The following is a 17,642-nucleotide window of genomic DNA, read 5'->3' on the forward strand; positions in this document are numbered from 1 at the left end:
TGTCGTTTTAATTTTGTTCGATTTTATACTTGTATCGTCGTGCATTCTTTAGCAGCTCATACAGTTTGTTATTTAAAGCCCTTAATACAGAGGCAATACGTTGGAATCTTGACTCAATTTACAAAGAGTGTGTGTTACCTGATCTGTCTTTGAAATGGATTACAGCACTATGATCGACGGTTTTGTAAGCCGAGAATGCGATTGTAGGGAAGCTTTCAACGACGAAATAAAATCTCATAAGCTCTCTCGAATGACATAACCTTAAACATTCTTAGAGCGAACGCTAGTTATAAAAGTGTACTCTCGTGTTTTAAATACATACATTTTAGCTCGGAAAGTACATAGGGTAAGGGAGCCAATTACTGTAGAGGTACCAATTACTGTGCCTATATTAATCATACTTATTTTTAAAGCATAATGAATATTAAAAAAGAGATATAAAATTTTTCTCATTAAAATTATTTTATATATATATATATATATATATATATCCTTTTTAATATGCATTATGCTTTAAAAATAAATATATAATTAATGTAGGTACAGTATTTGGTACCCCAAGGTATCTGGGTCCCTTACTCTAGCCTTTGGAGTATTATGTTTGCAAAACGGAATGGCAAAATTCGTGAGACTTCTGTAATCTACTTAATTTATAACATATCCTTTTCTCAAGTCAATATGAATTACGGGAAAACAAGCTCGATAAGTATAAATGTTATAAGGAGGGTTATTGAGATCTCAATAATTTTATATTTATACAGACTTTGTGTTATGTCATCAACGATATAAAAGTTTACAAATATTGTCAATTATTTTACAACAGATAACACAGATTATGGCGCATCTTACATATCTTTCAGACATAACTATCTTTAATTTTTCTAAATATTTTAACCAAACTGTTTCGATCTTCAATGATTGTACCGTGAATAAATGTTTTCATGAAACGATAACTATCAACTAGGAATGCAAAGCTGACATAGCAATTCATTTAATATTAGATGAATATATATATATATATATATATATATATATATATATATATAATTATGTAATATATATAAATGTATTTGATAAATATAACATACAAAATTATGACAAGATCAATAAGACTTCAATAATTTACTACCTAGACATTTATATTTATGCAGGCTTTATGTTTCAAATAATAAATGATATTGACAAAGTCCACAAATATTGTCACTTATTTAATAAAAGATAACGTATTATGACACACCTAGAATAAATCGCGTTCAACTACATATGTACAAAGACACATACAGGGTGTTCCCGAAATCAGGGTATAAGCGACCAGATGGTTATTCTACATGCAGAAACGAGTCGAAAAGGAGTAACTTTTTTTGTTTAACGCTTCGTTTTCGAAAAAAATGAGTTTGAATGTCCGTCGGGCTCGCGCGCCCAACATTCTGAGAAAGTAGACTCGGCAGGTCATGATCAGACACGTCAGCCGATTCTCATCTAATAGCACTCGTATCCACTGAATTTTCAAACTCGATTTTCTTGAAAACGAAGCGTCAAGCACAAAAAAAGTTACTCCTTCCTTTCGATTCGTTTCTTCATGAAGAATCCTCGACTTGTGCCATTCGACTGGTGTCGAAGATTTCGAGCAGAATCTACTAACTATATTATTAATTTCCTTTGAATCGAGATAAAATTCTATTTTGTTATCGTCAATATAAAGATTATCCCAGCATCGGTGTCACAAAAAAAAATTTTTTCAAAAAGCAACAAAAATTCTTTCATTTGAGGCTTCGTTCTCAAGAACATGTAATATCTAATATACCATAGTACTTATATATGATAATTTTTCACATTGTTCTTTAATTATTAGTGAATCACTCGGTGTAATACATAATAAGCAAAAAAAAAAAAAAATCAGTTCGTTTGGAATTTTGAGTTACGCCACTTTGATAGTCGCCGGCACAAATGTAAAATATTCCTCTAAAAAGTTATGAATAACAAAGAAATTGTAATAACTACAACCGTAGAATAAATCGTAATGCGAGAGGTTAATTCATGTCGACTGCATAAAGAGAAATCGTCGAGCGCTGCTCCCTTTGAACTCGTTTAGCCACCACCCCCTCCCCATCCCTCCAGGATCCAATTAGAAATCGTCCCTGGCCACTTTCGACTAAATCCAGTCGGCGGAGCGACTCGTCGCAGTGCCGACCCTTTAAATCCCGTAATTAGGGCTCTCCCTTAACAAATTGTGTTCTCCCGTTCTAAGCGTCCTTGAACGTTTCCGAGCCACCCCCGACGAGTCTCAACCCTCTTGTTGCGAGCAAGCAACCGCGTGGGGTTGGCTAACGGTGTAGGTTCCATGGCCCGGTAACAGACAACTGACAGGGTCGAATTAATCGAGTTAACGTGCCCTGCTAAATTTATTAGCCGCTTCCTATTAGCCGTTGCCCCGTCGCCGTCCTACCCGGGGACACTATCATCAGCGGGAGCATGAAGCCGGAGACGCGCATAAATGAAATTGGCCGACACCACGCTCGCCGCGCGCTAATTTCGGACACTCCTTGCCTTTTTACGAGAGGAAGCGCGCGATCCACGTTTGGGAACGATGTTGCGACATTCCCTGCAATTCGCTGCCGATCTTTCGATCAATCAATTTTTTTCCTTTGTCTCTGACGCGCACGATCGATCAAGAACGTTTCGTTGGGTCGAAATATTAATTCAAACACAAGACTGTGCGTGCGTGGTTTTGATTACAATGGCTAAATTGCTTCGATTCTCTGATACTTTCTAGAGACGATTCTTCGACAAATACTGACGTCAACAACGCGAACGTGACGATGTAAAACAATGCGTTAAAGCGGAAAACGGAATGGAATGGATGGAATTTCGAGGTAGTTAAGGGACGCGCTCGGCGTTATGAAGCGTCGGATATTCCGGGATTGCTAACTAGTCTCAGACGGTGGTGAGCGGAATGCTTGTTTACCTGTAGTCGGCTGTCTATTGGAAGACGACGATAGGGACGAGAGGGAAGTGGTTTTCGAGCCCAGAGCACGCCATCCTCCGTGCTGCGACGCGTCGGAGTGCCTCTTTAACCGGAAACCATCGCGAGCCGCGGGAGAGTTCTTGTACCAGTCCGGGACGTTCAGTCGCTGCAGAGATCTTTGTACGCGGAGCTCGTGCTCGCTCGGCACCCGTTCGCCAATTTTCTGCAACTCGTTCTCCGGCGGCTGCAAACAGATAAAACCATGGAGAATTTAAAACACGGTAGAGACCGGCCGCGGTTAAATGCTCCAATTGAACGGTAACACGGAACGGACTCGTTAAATGTTCGTCGCTTGAACGGAGCAACAATTCGGAATCCGCGAAACGAGAGGAATCACGATTAAACGGCTAGATTAACCGGATGGATAACTAAGACGCAGCTCGGGTTTAAATTGACAAATATTGGGTTCCAAATATTTTAATTTATGCTTCTAAACATTTTAAGAACGCATTCATGAGAAATTGATTTACGAATTTATTTCTTTAGATATTTATTGTAACAAAGGTGACTGAAAATCCGAATAAATATATTCTAGTTAGTTTTATGGAACAATATAAAGCAGATTTTAGTGCTTCGCCGATGTGGTATTAAAATAATCAATATTTATGTGAAATATTTTTATTAAGTAAATATTTTATGTAGTACTAAAATGCAAACATACGTTTAACAATTTTATAGCTCAAATAATTTGGTCGCTTACTGTGAGTACATAATTAAAGCCCTTTCACATTGCAGTCAGAGAAAATTGGTAGTCTATTGTATATATTCGTATCTAAACAATTGTCAATTTTAAGTACCAAATTAATTAATTCAGTACATCCTGTTCAATAATTACTATTTATCACGAGAAACAGTTTAATACCAGCATATATTTTGATCGAAATTTAATCATTTAATTGGCTCCATTGTCTAACTTTAATTGATACCTTCGATAATTATTATTAATAATATCATATCCAGAATATGATATTTGAAATATCTTTAACCACATAACAATAACAATTATTATTATTGCAGATCGATTTTACTTACGACTTAATTCCATGAATTTCATAACAGGTAACTAAACTTTGTTTGAAAGTTCCTAACATTTTATAAAATCATTCATGAAAATATTAATTTGCGTAACATGTGCGGATTAATTATAGTAGAAGAAAAACGAGGCTCGTGCAGAGCGTAAATATTCCTGGGTCAGGTAAAATTTCCAATAAAGATTATTGGATAGAGCATTAATGAATTACATTATAACGTATAGAATGGTGAGTTATTGGATAATACTGAATGCGCCTAGGGTACACGAAGGACCTAGCAGGATAAGAATGGTCCAGCGGCCCCGGCAACGATTTTTATCGCTATTGTGGGGAAAACAATGGTTTTGGTTTTGTATATATTAAATAGGTAACAGAACATTGTTCTTGAAATTTTGGTAGGGGTCACTCGAAGGATTGCTTGCAACCCCCACCCCTAAAAAAGTAAATAATTTTTTTCTACCCTTAATAATTTGATCACAATTGTGAAAAAAAAAATATGACATGAAGGAGGTAAGTTCGAATATTTTTGTTTTTGTTCCATCTGAATATCTTAATTAACGACAGAGAAAAAAATGATACAGTTAAGGGTATTTACCGTCATATTATCCTTAAATGAAGGGTTAGCGACTTAAAACTTTGGCGGATTATCTTTCAACCTAAAACCATTGTTTTCCACACAATACCGATAAAAATCGTTGTCGGGGCCGCTGGACCATTCTTATCCTGCTAGGCCCTTTCTGTAACAAGAATCATTATACGAGGGCAGAATTGCAAATTTACATACAACGTTGAAATTACTTCCCGTAATATCCTGTTCGTCGTAAAACACTCATTAAAGATATCCCCGTGCATTAAACGTGAGAATCACGTTATAAAGTACCCATACGATCATCGCGTTACCCAATCGCATCGTACGTTTTACAACGTAATCGCCGATGGGATGCCTCTTCCATAATTGTTGTCAAACGCACGAAGGCATTCACCGAATGGAGCGGACGAACAGCTCGGTGACACGCTATCGTTGTTGATAATATTTTTAAAACGACATACCCCGTTTAAAATGCTCCATTAATGTCAGTGAATGATCTCGTTAATATTAGACAATGCCTCGTTAATATCGCGCGAAATCATCAAATAAAATGTGAGAAGGTTGCAAACTGATTACTCTGTAATTACTGAGATCACAAAGTAGCTCTTGCTGGTAATTGTACGATACATTAACCCTTAGCACTCGAATGGTGACTGTAAGGCACCAATAAAAATTGCTGTATCATTATATCAAAATATTTTTCACGTTATTAAATTTGTTTGTATTTAATAAATTATTAAACATTTCATAATTGTACGAGTGAAGGTCAATGCATCTCTCACCGGCCGGCCGGCCAGCCGTTTTTTCCCAGTTTATAAGCATTTTGGGGTCCGGGACGGCCATTAGAGAGGGTTCGAGAGGCTCGGAACAAAGGCACAGCGTGTCCTCTGCTACAAGAATCCCAGGGGTTCGCTGCCCAATGCTACAGCCGTACGAAGACAGAATGAACATGCTGTATTTATTTAAAAAGCTATCAACCAGAACTTTTCTGAGTTCCTCGTGGTAATAGATCTTGTTAAGGAATTTAAACGTTACAACAATCAAAATAACAATTTATTACTACGCTAACGAAAAAGAAAGAATATCATATGACAATCTGTGCGGTGAAACAATTCGTCATTATTTATTTCAAAAGCTGTTAACTAGAACATTTCAGAGTCCCTCGTGGTAATAGATGGGGAATACCTTGTTAAGGAATTTAAACATTATAACAAACAAAATAACAATTTATTACTATGCTAACAAACCTATTCCCACCTCAGGCGCGCCTGTAGGCCCAACTATAGACCCAACTACGCAAACATAGTAATGATTTCGGGGTTACCCTGAGATCGTCGACAACTCATTTCACCGACACTGTTTTCATCGACACGATTTGACGGACATTAACTTTTGTGGAAAGTATGTTTTCAACGACATGGTCAGATAGCCGAAAAATATTTTCATCTACACGGTTTGACCGACACTATGTTTTCATTGACACGGTCAAATCGTCAACAAATGTTTTCATCGACAGTCTATATTTAGCGACAGAATTAAGTTCATGCTGCTCACATGTAGCTGCTATCGTTTATTATTTATCTTATGCTCGATACGACACAGACATAGTTCGGCCAGCAGAGATACTCACTAGAATTTTCAATAGTGACCAAATAACACCGACAATTGACGGAAATAGCGACGAAGACTGAAAACGACATACATGTTTCCACCGCACACCAATCCACCTACAATTATTACAGATAAGTATTCCTAATAACACTTCATGTATATATTTTCTGTCACAAAAGTAATCAATCGCTTATTCCATATAAAAAAATGTTAAGTAGATAAGTAATACAGCCCATAGATGACTAAAGGCCGAAAGTACTCCAAAAATATTTTTCCGGAAAATTATTAAAAAATAGTTTAAACATAGTTAAAAAATGTTTTTGCAACAGCGTAACAACACTCATACGGTTAGAAATCGAAAAAACATCTGATTAAAGAGAGAAAAAAATTGGACCGGGGCGAGAATCGAACCTGGTCCAAAAATTCTTCAGCGATTCCGCAGTCGGAGACCATAGCTACTGCACTAACCGGCGCAGTTGAAAATACCTTCGAAATATTGGAATATATCCTGCGTAGTATAATTGTCGTTTTTTGTATTACGCAATTTTTTAAGTCTGGACGATGTTTCTCTGAACTTAGGGATGTTTAATATTACATAATATATTTTTACGATAATTATAACTTAGTTTTTCACGGAAAAAACGCCGAAAAAAGTGGTTTTTATTTTTTCCTACTATGACGCACCAATCGCAGGAATTTGAAAAAAATTGAGCATAATACTTAGGACAATATCTCATTGCTAAATTAATTCTGTTCCAGTGTCTCTTCGATTTCCATATGAAATCTGCATTTTTTCGATTTTTTTCGTGTTTTTCGATTTTTACAGCCAGAGTTTGCAACGGAAAAATGTGAAAACGATTCAAAGTATGCGGTTTGGTGTCCGAAATGTGTCAGATTTTTTTCAGAATTTTAAATTGTCATTAAATGGGGAAAATGCGCCAAAAACTGGATTTTCGTTTTTCCTCTATAACTACCCTTACAGATGAGCTATAGGGCTAAAACTTGGTTGAAAGGTATCTTTTTTGGTAGGCTATCGAATGGCGCAAATTGGAATAAAATCCCTTCCAGGGCACATTTGACCCCCAAAACCGGCTATAGCCTTTATGTTATGGAAATCACCATGTGCTTGTGCTGTCGTCTAGCGGCTCCGCTCGTTAGACGACGAGCGACACTGAGTACATGCCAACATGGCGGCGCCATTATTTGTCAAAAGCACATAAAATCGCTCAACTCGCCAAAATCTACAGGATTACATAAAAAAAGGTAAAAATTTCTGGTTTCCTGAAGTAAAGTTTAACCATTAATATTCACAATTTTGTAGTGGAATGAAACGAGCAATATGCTTTGAAAAATGCATTAAGGATAAAATCATATAAAAATAAAATTAAGATACCGGTTCTCGATACGTCAGGATTATTAAATAATTTAAAATAACACGAACTCGTCGTTAATCATTAATGGACTGTGGATTTCATGCAGTTATGACAAAACTGATTTGGCGCAATTTGAAACAATAGAACGACTAAGAGAATTTAAAAACATCAGTATACTATTTTCAACTTATTAACATGACTAAAGGGGAAAAGGAAATTTTATGTGGCTCTTGACTCTTGTTATTGGTACAGAAAGATTTTATTTTGCACAAAAATCCACGGTTTATTTATTACTGAAAAATGTATCGATTAATCATCGCTTTAGAGACATAATGAGAGACATGATCAGCTTGTCTTTTAGTGCTGGATGTATCGTATGCATTATTTTTTTTACTAAGATTTGACGGTATTTTAGTGTAATCAAATTTTAAAAATTGATAAAAAAAGTTTCAAGCAAACGCAGAGTGTAGTGTATTGTGTACAGGCAGAAAGCAGTTGTTTTTTAATATTTCTCAATGCAAATATCATTTCGATATTCCTTATAATTCGAAAGTTATCTGTGCGAAGGCCGAATGAAAGGCAGAAGGAGATCGTTTGTTGCACTCGCGTAGGAAGCTCGCGGTAAATGGACAATTTTAATTTGAACCGAGCGAGCCGTGCTCTCTCTCTCTCTCTCTCTCTCTCTCTCTCTCTCTCTCTCTCTCTCTCTCTCTCTCTCTCATTCTGATGGCTTATCCGTATCATTACTGGTCTCCGAGATCTCCATATTGGTTCTGAATTCTGAGGCGAACAATTGTACGGCCTTTAACACGGAAAAATATTTTTGTTTTAAACATATTTGCTGCCATGACATGAACTTTTTTTTTAATTACAATTGGACTGTGTATTTTATGCATTTATGACAAAAATTAATATGTTTACTTTAAAACGAAAGTGTAAAGAATTTCAGAAGATAATAAGAAAGGCGTTGTGGAAGCAGAGTAAAAATTAAGGATTTTTAAACGGCTAAGGCATTAAATAATTGACTAATAGTACAGAGAATGTTTCAAAGTAAAAGGTCAACACATGGAGCCTAATATTTCGTTTCTAAATATCGACCGACATCTTCAAGGAATGGAACCTTTAGAGGATGTCCAAATTTAGTGGCTGGTTTATGTTACAGCGCGTAGAAGTAATCAAGGTTTGCTTTTCTTCTTGCGATACAGCTGGGAAAACGGTTTTTCTTACTGAAAAGAACGTCGTTTGCCAGGGTATCCAGACGACTGCCAATTTTGCATCTGCTCGTGGAAGAGGAACTTTGCAAATTTTATAAATTAAAAAATATCTGTTAACAATCTTGGAAAGCATAGGACAATTTTAACAGAATTGGCTTAAAAAAGGAGAAATCGATTGGGAATACAAGCAGCTATAGTAATTAAAAGCTGCTCTAAACCCACCACAGTCGAATGTTTCTTATTTCACAATTATTTGTACTTATAAAAATGCCGGTATATATTTCCTTATTCAAGCAAATTCAATATTGTGATTTTTGCAAGACAACTCATGCCAGTTACTTTCAACGTTCGGTAAGTTTAATGGTACGCAATATTTAATAATTTTAATGTTATACAATAATTATAGTGTGATATAGCCACAGAATTCCTCTATAAATACATGCAGTTTTTTCAGATTTTAGAGCACAGCAGGGAACTATAAATAAAAAACCTAGTTTAGAGGTTCACAACAGTCAATATGCTTTCATCTGCTATAAAACTGTCTTTACGTACAAACCTCTGACAACAAGACTACGTCCTCGACACAAGTTTGCAGCATACTGGTTCCAAAAGTTGTCTCGATATTAAATGATGTGTGTAGTCATTAGTCAAATGAACTTCCAGCCTCGTTAATTATAACTCGATTGAAGTTACTCGATTTTCGTATAATCGATGCGCAAGAGCTGACACTCAAAGTGGAACAGACTGGACAAACTCCGAGAGTTTGATACCTTGATAGTTTCACGTTTGGATAATGTACGATTGGTTAGGTTGGTTTTACGAAATTTTACATATTTCTTTCGTTATTTTAACCGTTATTTTTCTTCGGTATATTGTACATGTGAGTATGCAATTAAAGAGTATGGAAAATGTAGATGTATAAAAAAGAGATATATAACATATATATTACCTGTTTTTAATGAAAAAAATTGAATATCTCTTTTTTTAATATTCATTCTGCTTCAAAAATAAGTATAACTAATATAAGCACAGTAATTGGTAGCTCCACAATACTTGGGTCCCTTACCCTATGTAATTTTATAGACATATGATATTTCTAATTCTTCAAACAGTCCACATAACCTGTACTTTTTTTTAAGCGTAAACATTGGTTTTATAATCAAGCATTAGACGGTCAATAATACTGTAGAGACGTTACACAATATTATCAAGTCTACGAGCCCTATGAATTCTCTAGAGAAAACATCAATAATATTGCACAATATGGTTGCACGATATTATACAATGTTTAGAGAAGACTATAAGAAAATTTTATTGATTTTGCAATTATCAAATAGCCAAGAAAATTCGTGCCAGGTTTTGTTATTACTAAATTGCGCATGCACACGTTGTATCAATCAACAGTGATCTTTTGTATGCTGAACCGATCAACTGACCTTGCACAACTATTGCCCCATTTAACAACACAATTATATACGTGTATTACGAAATCGTCGAAATAAGCTATTTCCGATTTGAAACGCTTATTTTTACATCAGAATTAATATTTTCTCTAAAGGCAATTAATGAAATCGACGTCAATAACATATTCCATAATATCCCGCAAGAATATTGCCTTGTGTGGGATCAGGACCCCCAGACCAAAAAGTATGTAGGAGATCGGGAAGAACGAGAGGGTTCCGTGGGTGAGCGCGTTAGTCGATCGGCTACCACCAGTGAGGCCGTGGGTTCGATTCCCGCGGCGGCGGTGTGCCCTCATTTTTCCCGAGATCCTACACTTGTGTATAGGCATCTCCGAGGGATTAATAAAAAAATGCAATTTCCAGAGGCAGACTTGTCATAGATCACGAATTTTTCGCGACGCACAGTGGTCTAAAACCGCCTAAACGTGGCCAAAATAGGAAGGAGTACTTCATTTTAGTTCAAAATTGATACTCGTAGGCTTCTCGGGTCGCTGATTATAAATCTGATGTCAAAATTACAAAAAACAAAATAGCGGATGCGTAACCAAAAAAATGATTGGACTTTCTTGAAAATTAGTATTCCCATATTTTTCGGCCCGGCGAATATGAATCTGATGTCAAAATTACAAAAAACAAAAATAAAATTTTTTAAACAATAAAAAAATTATTGTTGAAAAAAAATTGTTGTATCAGAAAATTCTACGAGTCGAACCATACAATGCTTATTTAACAAATTTTATTATAACTTCTAAATTTCTCGAGAAAACATGCTTGTAACTAGTACTATGACTACCTCTGCGTCACAAAAATGGATCGCATTACGAAAGGAGCAGTTTTGGGCAGCTACTTTTTCAAAATAATGTTAAATAACAGTATCTACTACAAGACTCGACAAGAGTCTCCGTGGAACATTGTGGAATATACAACTTTTAGTATACATTTGTAAAATCTGTGCACAAAGTTTTATGTCGTTCACTTCATACAGTCCAAACATTAATTAATATAAATCCAATGTTATTATTATGCATAGTAATTACTTCCAGGAACAGCATCCATCGTACACGCACAAAAAAAAAATTAAATTTCCGTAAAATTGTAAGTGTGACACCTTTTTTTTCACAACGTAGTTCACTGTACGACAACTGCGAGACGACTGTATGGGATATTTGTACTGCCACTATTTAGCATAAATAAATGGTAAGACATTTTCTTATACAGTCATTACCTGAGTATCCAATACGGCAAGAGCCATACCCCTAACGTGAAGAAATTCATTGTTTGCATTTTGGCCACGTTTTGGCGCTTTTGGACCACTGTGCGACGGTCCAAACTCCGACATGCCTACCGCATAAAAGACGGTCCCCCAGTCGAAGTGCGTAGCGAGCAGACATTTTTCTCGACGTTCCCGGAAAGAAATATCGGATTTCATAAAACGGAATGGATTATTCAGCCGACACGCGCGATATATCTGCGAGAGATACATAAAGGGAATCGGAATCGCGTGGGCACACGCGTCCCGATGCCGTTCGCCGTACGCGAAGAAATGCATAACGATGAAGTTCAGAAGCCTCCTCGTCGTGCGATTTCCATACGGCATACAAAGATGTTAACGGGACCTAACGCCGAACGAAACACAAAGGTATAGACACGGAGGAACGCGAGGCTAGTCTACGCGCAATACGTTCCTTTGGTTATTAGCGTCCCAGCAACGGTTTCCAGAGCCAGATGCGTGCATACGTACGGGGAAACCGAGCCTCGGCGAATCGCAAAAACCATTCTCAGCTTGACGGACCGTCCGTTCGGTTAGGGGCTTCGTTCTTGGCGTAAACTGTCTTGGCGTAACTGCTCATAGAGATGCAATGAAGCACATTGTTAACAACATTCTATGCGGCTGTCGCGAACGCAAAAGAAACTCTTTGCTGAAGGACATTTTTATCTGCGATCATTTCTCATCCGACTGTAAAGTTAGTTCACCCTCCGACGACGGAGCCTGGGTCTATGTTGACCCGGACTATCAAAATCGTTATTCAATTACTTATTTTCCGGCGAATTAATTACACAGCATTTGGGACAATAAAAGAATTAGCGTGTGTACAACTTCAAAATATTGTTTTAAAAAATTAATAAATACAGTAGCGAATGGTCCTAAACATCATCAACTCTAAGAATGTTCCGTCGTTCGAGGGTTGAGGACCCTCTGTTTATTATTGTTGCTTGACGAGTTTTATGCGGTCATAACAAAAATGTTATTATTATTGAAGCATTGTTGCTCATTGAAGCGAGGACGTAAAGAAAACTAACTAGAACGAAGATGTGAAGAAAAAGAAAGGCACAAAGTGGAGTAAGTGCTGCCTTTGTGGCTTTACATTGTTCTGGCTAGTGCAAAATAGAAAATCTGAAACGAGTCACTTTCACTACTTTGAAATATCAACAGTGTTTTATTCCATTTATTGTTAACACTAAATCTACACTAAAAATTACTGTGTCACATTACTTCACGTGTATAACAAGAAATACGTTTATTTAAATATTTATTAATTTTTATTATGATATATTATGGTCAAAAGATTAATGTAAATTATTATTTCATACTAAATAAAAATTATCTGTATTAGTTGCAAGATACCGAGGGGACATAGAATTTCTTTTTTTAATAATACATATTAGTGAATTAAATAGTAATGTTATTTTAAATTAAATAATAATGCAATAATGTCTTTAAATTCTTTAAATGATTTTACTGTTCTGCATTCGATGTACAATTTAGACCGTAGTTGAGAGATTCTCGGCGGTCTCAATAATCGTAAATTAACACTAGAACTACCGGACCAGTCACAATGACTGGTTCCTAATTTTTTCCTTTACAATTACCGAAATTGTAAAAATGTTTTCATCGGAAATTTTTTAATGAACCTCTTCATCGAAGCACATATTACAATAAAAGTTGTATGAAGTCTGAATGGGCACAGTCTTGTCACTGTTACAAAGCAATATACGTCAGTCGCATTTATTGCTCGGTAGTTCTAGTGTTAAAAAGTGAGACACTCGTCATTTTGACAGTAGTGTTAGCGTTAATGAAAAAATCGTGTGACGATGTCGAAATCATTTTTTTTTTTTTCCAAGAGCTCGTACGACAATTTCGTTAAGAGAACGGTGGACAGGCCATCGGCGCGCGCGGCTCGTAAAGTTCAAATACCGAGAAAGCCCCCGTACACAAGTGAAACGCGAAAAATCTAGATAAAAATGTAAAAGAAGTGCATCGCTCTCGGGAAAGAGGGTCAAGGCGAGACGGGAGGATGGGAACCAGGTCTACGTAAATGTAAGAGGCTCTTTCACGTGATGTAGATAGGAAGAGTGACTCTGCATCGCTCGATGGAATCGATTTTAACACTTCGACTACCGCCGTCGCTTGCACTCTCCGATGATACACACACAGGTTGTTGGCCCAGAATGGGAAATCAATTTTTTTTTAACAAGCTACTTTATCGGACTCTTTTAACGCCCGTGAGATAACAGAAGCCTGTGTGTGTAATACTTTGAACCATACGGTTTACGGTCGAGAATATTTCAACAAATTTTTCAGGAGCCTCGTTAAACTTTTACTGCTGAAACAATGAGAACACAATCTGATACTTAAAGTTTAATCTCGTTTTGGAAGAAAAATTGTAGACCTCGTATCGATGGCAGTTAAAAAGCGATTATTAATAGAGTATTCTTTCCAATTAGTATTAAGAAGGAGACTGATGTTGCGACATATGTATGTAGAAAATGATTTTTACATAGGGTTATTTTGAAGCCACAGTTAAGTGTCCCAAATTAGTACACTGAATAATTTATTTTCACTTTCTCCTACATTTTCGTATATTCTAATGTTATGAAAATCAATTGAGTTTTGACATTTCAATTATTTGTTACCCTTATACACTCCTGAAAAATAGTTGCATGAAAGTTAATTTTCATCACGAGTGTTTTATCCATAATCTCATATTTTAAAAACAAATTCTTGCAACAGAATAACAAGAAAAAACGACAAATCGCTGAACAAATGAGAATAGATGAATTTTGAAGGTTAATTAATTTGTTCGATTACATTCTGTCCGAGACTAATCGTGCATTTTCGAGTATTCGTTTTCACTGCTGGTTTTGTGCCGTGGAGTTCATACTTTATAGACTCAGTTCTCGTATTGCGCGACTAATAAAGACATTACAATTTTTCTTTTGATATCACTCTGCCAGTTAATAAGTATGTGCGTTCGTCGTACCGATAGTAACCATTGTCAACGTAGGTCCAGGAGCGAGTGCAATTTCTCACGTCGCAAAAGCACGTCCATCTGTAACATTATCGTCTCGAGCCATTACGATGCCTAGCACGGAGACGATGAAAAACTGCATACGACTGCCTTCTACCCGTGACTATGTTAAGAAACGTAGAAGAACGTATTTATCACGCCTACGTAATATTTTGCAACGAAACTCACCGTACTATTTAAATAAAGTGCTCGCACACGATCTCGAGCGACGATAGTGCAAGACTCTGTAAGTGACATTAGAACCTCGTGTCGCAAACAACATTTTATCGCGAATGTTATCGATAAATGTTCTTTCAGTGTATCGTGGGGAAATATACCTCTGTGCAATAGCAGTGAAAGTAATAGAATAAAGCAATTCACTGTACGTGCACAAACTATTAACATCGAAACATTAAAGGATGAGTAAAACAAACGGTTTCTAACTCGGGAAGAAAAATTTTCTGCAATCACAAAAATTCTGTCATCCAGAACTTAATTAACCACTTAAGGGTTACATACGGGGTGTCGCAAAAATGTTGTATATGCTTATCAGGGATGATTCCTGATGCAATTTGAAGTAACTTTTTCCTTTACGACAACATTCTCGGCGGCTTTGTTACGGAGTTATTAGTGAAAACACACAGACCAATCAAAACGCGGATACAGCAGGCGGATTCTGACTCGACCAATAAAAACGCCACGCTCAGCGGGAGCTGTCGCCGAGCCGAGATAGATCCCTCTGCTGTAGCCGCGCTCTGATTGATTTGTGTTTTTCGCTAATAACTCCTTAACAAAGCCGCGGAGAACATTTTCGCAAAGGAAAAAGTTACTTCAGATTGCGTCAGGAATCATCCCTTCCAAGGGTATACAACATTTTTGGGACACCCTGTATAGTAACGCTTATTCCACTGGCCATTATTCCGTAATTTTTGGAAGTCTATACATACGTCTGACAAACGTTGAATAGGACCTTCGATCTTAAACCAACAGCTTACCCTGAATAATGTAGTCTAATCATTTCATTTGGGATTATTGTGTAATCTGTGAAATAAATTTCTATTTCACTCGAGTTCGTTGCGATTCGGGTAAACAATTTTTATTTCGCGTGAAGATCCGCTGTCTATCCATGTCTCTTTCGGAGCGTCTGCAACCGTGAGTTGCAGGCAGCTGAGACAATAAACCATTCGGCGAGAGCATTCCTCTGGATCCGCTATGGATCGTTCGCGCGCAGAGTTGAGAAGAACATCCTCGGTCCATCGATAATGGCCGCGGGCACCGTGCGTAACTTTTACGGATTCTGAGCCACGATGGAATGTCATAGTTTCTCGGTAACGCGTCGTTCCTCTGTGCAGCCCCGGCGGAATGCTATTGGCGTAAAGGGAGCCCGCATTTCCGCGTCTCTGGCCAGCCCGGACAGTGGTCAGCGGGATTAACGATGCGTTCCAAGCGCGGCGTTGCATAATACGCTCTCCCGCGTCTCTGATGTCAGAAACCGCCCGCGGAGAGCGGTCACGGTGACAGTAATTTTAATTACGAGCCGGCGCGCGTAACTTGCCGTCTTTTCTTTCGGGGACCGGCGGCCCGTGTCGCCAATTGACGCAAATTGGGGGAAAGCCACGTCAAAGACGCGATGCTACATCCGCCATTAGTCGGCCAAAGACCTCGCCGTTTCTCAGGCCCGCTGCATGCACGTGCGCCCGATGCGTACGATGCGATGCGCAGCGCCGCACAGTGGGTAATTTGGACAAAATCGGATTCAAAATCAAGGAACTTTTGATAGGAACGAGGTAGAGCGATGAAATCTTTTTTAAATGAAAGCTGCAACCTTGTAGAATATGGTAAAAATAGAGAGATTGTGGTACAAACGTTTTTTGACCTCGAGAAAATTCGTTAAACGCGCACAAATTCAAGAAAATTTTAGTTTTTCCAATACCACGCGCGGAAAAAAAATTTTTTTTAACATGCTATACATCATTTCCCATAGATTTTTTCACGCTGATTTCAAATCTGGTCTCAAAATTTGTCTACGACCTCAGGATTTTGCAAAAAATAGATTTTTGTGACAAAAACTAATGAAGTCATTTTTTCGTTGAAATGACTGGATGGTAATAATCTCCCTATTTTTCCCATATTCTACAAAGGTTCAGCTTTAATTTAAAAAAGATTTCATCGCTCTACCTCATTCCTATCGAAAGTTCCTTGATTTTTGAATTTGAATTTTGAAATTGCCCACTGTGCGCCGCGTCGCTGCATCTGCTCGTGGAAATAGCGCCGCGGATAGTGCGACACAGGGCTCGATTGCTCTCGAAAATCGGACAAAAATTGATGCGCCAATGCGAACCAAGGGAATATTTTTGAACATTTTGCGTAACAGAAATAAAGCAAATGAATCTTACACGTTGAATTTTATTTATTCCATTTTTCTGGGTTGAAGCTCAATTGTAGGTCATATTGTGTTACATGGATGAATTCGTTATTTTGTCAGCTACAACATTACGTTAACGAAGATATATCATTCCATTTAAAAAAACATCGATGACCTTGAAATGTCATTGAAAAAAATGACCTTGAAAATTTTTCCCTTACACCGTTACATGTGGCCCTTCAAACAGTGTAACTTTGTCCTAAGAAGTTTTTTTGTACAACGAAAAGTAACGGAGATATTTAGGTGTTCTGTTTCTCCGGACTCACCCTGAATAAACTTTTAACACGCTGAGTGCCACACCAATACCGATGAAAGTCAAACAGACAACTTATTTATTAATACAAGAATAGAAATGTCGAAGTTGATTATAACCGTGGATTTTTTGGCAAAATAAAAATCGCCTGATATTTTCACTGTTTTGTATTTCGTCTACTCACTTCTGTCATAAACGCATAAAATCCGCAGTGTAATTACAACTATGATTTCTATCACCTCCTCACACCTCGTAAATGTCAATAACATTTGGTTTATTTAATAGATCTTAAGGGGTTAACGAACAAGATTAAAAGATTGATCGAATGCTGATAAAACATCGCTCAGAATCGCGAGCAAAAGTTAATAA

General features: G+C 37.2%; 1 protein-coding gene across 12 annotated transcripts in view; it reads right to left on the bottom strand.

The window, feature by feature from the left end:
• Window positions 1-17,642, bottom strand: part of LOC143363127 (uncharacterized) — a 180,816-nt gene that overhangs the window by 44,708 nt on the left and 118,466 nt on the right. For all 12 annotated transcript variants that reach the window (XM_076803747.1, XM_076803739.1, XM_076803745.1 and 9 more), the window contains one exon: window positions 2,966-3,209. In XM_076803747.1, the coding sequence (XP_076659862.1) occupies window positions 2,966-3,209 (244 nt within the window). The remainder of the gene's footprint in view (window positions 1-2,965; window positions 3,210-17,642) is intronic.

Source organism: Halictus rubicundus, chromosome 2 (genome assembly GCF_050948215.1).
Source record: "Halictus rubicundus isolate RS-2024b chromosome 2, iyHalRubi1_principal, whole genome shotgun sequence".
Lineage (NCBI taxonomy): Eukaryota > Metazoa > Arthropoda > Insecta > Hymenoptera > Halictidae > Halictus > Halictus rubicundus.